Source organism: Montipora capricornis, chromosome 6 (genome assembly GCF_036669925.1).
Source record: "Montipora capricornis isolate CH-2021 chromosome 6, ASM3666992v2, whole genome shotgun sequence".
NCBI lineage: Eukaryota > Metazoa > Cnidaria > Anthozoa > Scleractinia > Acroporidae > Montipora > Montipora capricornis.
This window is the reverse complement of record NC_090888.1, coordinates 65,366,343-65,372,934: the sequence shown is the minus strand read 5'-3', so window position 1 is coordinate 65,372,934 and position 6,592 is coordinate 65,366,343. Positions and strand designations below refer to the sequence as shown.

At 39.0% G+C, this 6,592-nt stretch overlaps 1 protein-coding gene across 1 annotated transcript in view; it reads right to left on the bottom strand.

The window, feature by feature from the left end:
- The window catches only part of LOC138052912 (aldo-keto reductase family 1 member B1-like), a 20,680-nt gene extending 14,088 nt beyond the window's left edge, over nucleotides 1-6,592 (bottom strand). The window contains exons 1-3 of the mRNA XM_068899513.1: nucleotides 6,363-6,592; nucleotides 2,017-2,072; nucleotides 64-246 (exon numbers count right to left, since the gene is read on the bottom strand). Coding sequence (XP_068755614.1) covers nucleotides 64-246; nucleotides 2,017-2,072; nucleotides 6,363-6,365 — 242 coding nt within the window. The 5' untranslated portion in view covers nucleotides 6,366-6,592. The remainder of the gene's footprint in view (nucleotides 1-63; nucleotides 247-2,016; nucleotides 2,073-6,362) is intronic.

Genomic DNA, 6,592 nt, shown 5'->3' with positions numbered 1-6,592 from the left:
ACCAAGTCAGAACCGTGGCAAATGCACAAATAGTTTATAGCAGTACTGTAATTTACATTGTACCAGAGTTTCGATACGATGAAGAGATCTTCACGTTTAATTTTCCCCTTGTTAAAGACTTCAGTCAGTGTTTCACCAATTTCGTCCTCATTGGCATATACATGAGCACAGTCAATGTGTTTATATCCATTTTCTACGGCAATCTTCACAGCTGTACCAACTTGACCCTTCTTTGATTTCCATGTTCTGCAAGCAAAAGAACAGTTACGGTGATACAACTATCGGTACATTAATTCAAAGAAAAGAATACAATTTTCATTATGACTGCAAGGGCTTCTATGTGGTGTAACAATAATAATTATTATAATAATTATTATTATCAATATAGAACTGCCCTCTGTAAAACACGCCCTTTTGCAGGCTAAAGGGAAAAAGTACAAAAAAGGTCACATTTTTGCAAAAGTTGGCCATGTAGCACTAACCTTATATTTCATCAGAATTAACTATTAGAGGGTAATGTGAAGTGCTAGTTTTCTACCCATACAAACGATGTGAGCATTAGCCCTACTAATGGAAATGGGCCCACACAAGGACAGAGAAAAAATCTGATCAGGGTGGGAATTGAATCCATGACCTTCGGGTTAGATCACCGCTGCTCTACCGACTGAGCTACAAGGTTGTAAGTCCCTCCCTTGTACTTGTACATACATTCATTGCCCTGAAATTCCCACAACCTGCTCCCGTCTGACCTTGTAGCTCAGTCAGTAGAGCATCGGTGATCTACAGTGTAACCAGAAGGTCGCGGGCTCAATTCCCACCCTGGTCAGAGTTTTTCTAGAGCCCATTTCCAGGGTTCTCATTAAGTGCCAGCAGCCGGCTAAAAAACCGGCTACTTTAAATTTAGAGCCGTCTACTTTTCAGTCATAAACTTGCTATAAACCAGTGGTACTCGCTTCTCCAGCCGTCTACTCCAAAACTTATTGAGAACCCTGCATTTCCATTAGGGCCCACACAATGCTCACATGGTTCATATGGGTAGAAAATTAGCACTTCACATTACCCTGCAAACAGAACGGAAAAAGCTGTGGCTGAAAATGAATTTGCCGCCCTGATTGTGATCAAACAACTTCACTCGGCCAATGAGATCCTGAGGATACCATTTCACGGACAGAGTTGGCGCAAATCGTTGTGGACGAGTTTGCACTAATACGTACTTTATAGTTCAGTAGTGAACGTTTGATGTTTGGAGATTTTACTTTAAAATGGAAGAAGTATCAAATTCTCAGCTTTTTTCTGGTCAAAACTTGGACTTTTTAGACAACAAGGAACTGGATGAAATTCAGCAAAAGGCTCAAGCAAAAAACACCAATAGAGCAACTGATCGAGTGAGGAGTGAGAAAGTTCGAGAAATGGTGTGGGAAAAGAAAAAATACTGTGACAGTGAATCCCAAAACAGTAAGTCCAACGGACCTGTCTGAATTCTTCCAAAGTTCTTCACTGAAGTGAAAAAGGAGAAAGAACAACCATAATAACTCCAAGTGTATTGACTGGAATTAGAGCGGCCTTTCGTCACCATCAGACTAGCCTGGCAGCGATCCACGCAGCCGGAACATAAACATTTTGTTAGACAGTAAATTAATGCCTGCCAACAATTTGAAAAATTTAATGTTTGAAACGGAGGCCAAGCCATTTACGAAAGAAAACAATGCGAGACCAAAACACAAATTATCTATTCAGTTAGGAGACATACAGAAATTGAATTGATACTTCTGATCATGGAAGGGCTGCGGGACAGTGTTTGGAAAGATGCGGAAAAGTTAGTTGAGTTTATTTGGTTTTCGTTGTGTCTTTCCATTATTTTGTGTTAACATTTTTTTCTGAATTTGTATGATTTGGCCTTGTGTAGTGATAATGATAATTACATGACTTTTGTCAGAAGACCACTAATTTCGAGCACTGACAATAAGGAGATCGCTGATATTGCTCAATACAGTGGAAGGAACAATCTTAACTCACCCCAATGCAATCGAGGGCATAAAAGCTCCATTGTTAAGTTTGACACTTGCCTGGGCCTATTTCATGAAGATTAAAAAAATAAATTAAAATACAAATTCATAGTCACATAAAAATTATGTGTTGCTTAAAATTGAATCATTCTGTTAAGTAACCTTAAAGTCCCTATGACGCTTATTTTTTCCCCGTTTTTTAACTTTTTGTTTAAATATCTATAATAGTATCTGGAATGTAGTAGTTAAAAGAAAATTTCCCCCCATGGTGACTATTCCATGCATTTTTATGAGCAGGTGTTTGATTTACACGCAAAAAATTTTGGCCGAGCCAGTTGGGCCCTGGTAACTTAAGTTAAATGACGTCAAAAAAGTAACTTGATCACATCTCTTCAGAAAGAAATGTGCAAAGGTGTAAGTTAGAATAGAAGTCTTGTTGAAAATTTAGTGCTATAAATGTCATTTTAGAAATGTCAGACGATAGTTACCGGTACCCTTTGGGTGCCTTGAATGTTACGATGATTCAGAATGGCATTACATTCTTGACTTTTTTGACGTCATTAGTTGCCTGGACCCAACTGGATCGGCCAAAAATCAAAGGCCCGCTAAAATGATGGATATACACTCAGTGAGCGAAAAATTTTTGAAGTACTACACTCCAGACACTATTAAATATTATTATAAAATATTCAAATGAAAAGTTAAAAAACGGTGAAAAAATAACCGTCGCAGGGACTTTAAACTTCTAGGAGGAGCGCAGTTCAAAAGGTGAAAGGGCCACAGGTCACTGGTAAAGGGGTGTAATTTTTTTACAATGTACAAGTTCAGTGCAACAACCTCGTCATTTAATGATCAAAATCCTGCGACTGGGTAGTTCACTTTGTTATGGAAGGGTTAGCACTAAGAAGGGTTCCACTGCAGCATTATTTTGATTGAGTTATACAAAGATTGGTTATAGTAACGAATTCAATCCAACCAATATGAATGGCCAGTGCACCAGCTGGTCAACACACCATGTATCATTAACCCAAAGATTCATAAAATCATGTTTCACGATTTTTTTTTCCAAGTTAAAAATAATTACATAGTTACATGTAATGTGGATTACATACAGTACCAGCAAGTATGGTGCTATTGCTCATGTAACTTTTCTTTTTTATTTACATGTGATAATCCTTAGATTTCTGTTTTAAGAACACAAACTCTTTGTCAATTCAATAATCGACCTACAATGTAAACTGATTTTCTGAACTAATGTGCATTGGTGCTGTGAAACAAGTTTACAGAGACATTGCACTGTGTAACATGGTCAGTTTTGTGAAACTATTTTGAATCACTCTTGTTACCCTATGCTGCTGCATTATATAAAGTCAATCAGAAACTGGCCAAGGCAATGGAACTAAACAGTATTGACTTAATTTGCAGGAATCTACATGTAGTAACATAATTTTGAGACCAGTGTCCAAACAAGTAACTATCTACCTTTTATGTTACCAGCGCAACGCCTTCTGAACTGTTGCACAATAGCCTGTGCAGGGCTTGAAATTAACTTTTTTGCTCAGGTGCCAGCTGGCGACTAATGGGGAAAATTTGGTCTCCAGATCATAAATTCTGGTTGCCAACTTTGCATGCAAGGAAAGTCATTATTATTAAAAAGCACCACAAAAAAAAAAAAACAGCATGAGAAAGATCTCTAAAGCTATTGCTGTTTTCGCCTTTGTCTTTAGTTTGGTGATGGTGTTCTTTAAGGTTATTTGAAATGGAGCAAAGCACAGTCTGTGATTTCCATAGCAAGGCAAACATGGGTCCTTTATCCTTGCTTTTGAACTCTTCAAAACGTAGTTCTTTATTCTCCTACAGCTTGCGTGGCAAGCAACTTACCTTTATCGCGACCAAACGCAATACTGCAATTGCTCGGCCTAGGCCCTCACACATCCCGCGCAATGCTCATACCAGTCTCCGACCAAAATAAAATAAAAAGAGTGGCTTGTATACGGTTTTAGTAGCCTCTAGAATCAGAGGAACTTGGTTTCTTAACGTACTTTTCTACCGATATTTATCTCCATTTGTTAATCACCTTGTGCAGTCAATTTTGCAGGTGGCTCTCTAACAGAGGGGACAAGTTCTCCAACCCACTTTATGTTAAGGGTACAGGTTGCTTTTTGAAGGTTCCATGCAAATTTCAAACATGTGACGTCCATGTTCATTATCAAAATATTATCAATATCAATCTAGTTCTGAGGAGGTCCTTCGGAAATATGACTAAATCTACGTTTTCAGCACTAACAACAGACGATGGGTTTAAACTTTCAAAATTCACGTAACCGGCAAGAAGCATAAGGTGTTTAAGTGCGCCCACAATCCCATGAAGCCGCTGAAACAATATGGCGCCTGGTAAGCGTGATTCCCCAGCTGGCGACCAATTCTGAAAATCTAGTCGCTAGCACTCAATTTTTGGTCGCATTGGCGACCAGTGAGTCGCAATTTCAAGCCCTGCTGTGAATGCAGACATATTGCCGGTGGTCGTTTCTCTCATCCATTACTTTTTCGGGGAGAGAAACGACGGCCAGAGGTGTTAGTCGGTGTTTGCAGACTATGTTGCACACAAATGTCAGCTAAAAGTTTCAACGTGCAACAGCAGCTTAAGTGTGGTGGCACAGATAATAATTACCAAATTAGATACCTAATTAACTTCACAATATCTGTGACAAAATCTTGAGTCACATCAATGAAGGTCAGCCAGCAAGCTAAAGGATGTTGTGTGGGTGTTCCCTATACTGTGCAACATCCAAAACATTGGACAAACTGAGGGCAAGAATTTTCTTTCTTTCTTTCATCAAAAAAACTGCTGCATGTTAACAAAAATTCAATTAAAATTAATGCGTCGACCCAGGCTCACCACAAAATTTTTCTGACAAATATCATCCCTCAAGTATGTGGGTATGGTCATACTAATTAAAAAGAATGGTCTTTCCACTGAGGAAAATTCCAGGGGCACATTAACCATGGTCATATTGCCAACTTTTTACCTACATGTAGGTTAAAACTCGACTTGTCGACCGTTACCTCAGGAAAATGACTTTTTCAGTGTGACCAATTTTTTCCCCATTGCAATTTACCTCAGGGAAATTTTATCGTCTGGAGCTTGGATAGAGTTTCCCTTGACAGCTACCCAAAACGATAGCTAGGGAAAATTTATTTCCCCAGGTAAGACCAGGTAATTAACCAATAAAAGCTCATCTTAATGAAGGATCCTGACAAACAACACAGTGTGAGGTCACCTTAAGTAAACCTTTTTGCCACCAGTTGCTTTATTACTGCAAAGCGGGAAGAAGATGGCACAATTCAGAGCAAGATTGTAGGTACTTGTTTTTGTTTAGCATTTGAAATTTCGCTTTAGTCTTAAGGCCTGGTCAAACGCTCGCAACATTGTTGCATGATGTTGCAACATGTGTTGAAAGGGATGGCCAAACGTACGCAACATTTTGAACATTTTCAACACAGCATGCTGATATTTATGTGCCCCAGGCCCCTGGTGTGCGACAAATGGACCTAGCGCGCATGCCCTAGTACAACAACATTGCGTGAACAGGGCCAAACGAGTACAACATCATGCAACATCCAAAGTGTTGCATGAAGAATTTGACCATTTTCAACATCATCCAACACACTAGCAACATATTGCAACAGGGTGGCCAAACATGTGCAACATGTTGTGTCCAATAATGTTGCAAGATGTTGTGTTGAAATGTTGCGTTTGGCCAGGCCTTTAGGTTGATTTGGAATCTTTTTTTAACCAACCAACCCAGGGTTGTGTGACCTTTCAAGATTTTCACTTACTGTAGGTAAAATGAAACCTGTGATAAATTTACCTCACACAATTTTGCCCCAGGTAAATCGGTTTTACCTTGGTAAAAGTCTGCAGTGCGACCACAGCTATTGTCGATCGCGTCTTGGATCCAAGCTATAATTGTATTTGGCTTTTAGTGCTCAAGACATTTACACAGTTTATTGCGTGACAATTTTTTCCCTTCGTCATGTTTTGAAAAGCTTAGCTTGCAGCGCGCAAAAACGAAAACACAAACAAAATTAACTTATGTAAAAAACGTTAATACAGTCAGAAAATTCATCTGGCATTGGCACAGTCGACGGTTCTCATGATTTCAGATATCGAGTTTATCAGTCGTTGACTGTGGACTGTATAAAGTCACTTGACGGGATACATGTAATTTTACAAATTGCAACTTAATTGGAAGGAAAAGAAAAAATGGACAAATCCATGTTCCCTGCATCTGCACAAAATAAGCTTAATTAAGCTTACATTGCTTAAAAGGTTAGTTACTTCAATAAACTCACCATGATGAATCAACACACTAGCAAAAAGATCTCCCCTTGACAGCACCGGGACAATTGAATTACGACAAGTACAAGCAACCACAGCAATGTTACTCCTTACGTCACGCATTGTCATTAATGTGACAACCAGTAGCTTTAATATTGGCCATGGAGGTGAAGACTGCTTTTGTCAAACGAACAGAAAAACCGTCATAATGCATAATCTTGCCACCCGTTCTTTGAAGTATATT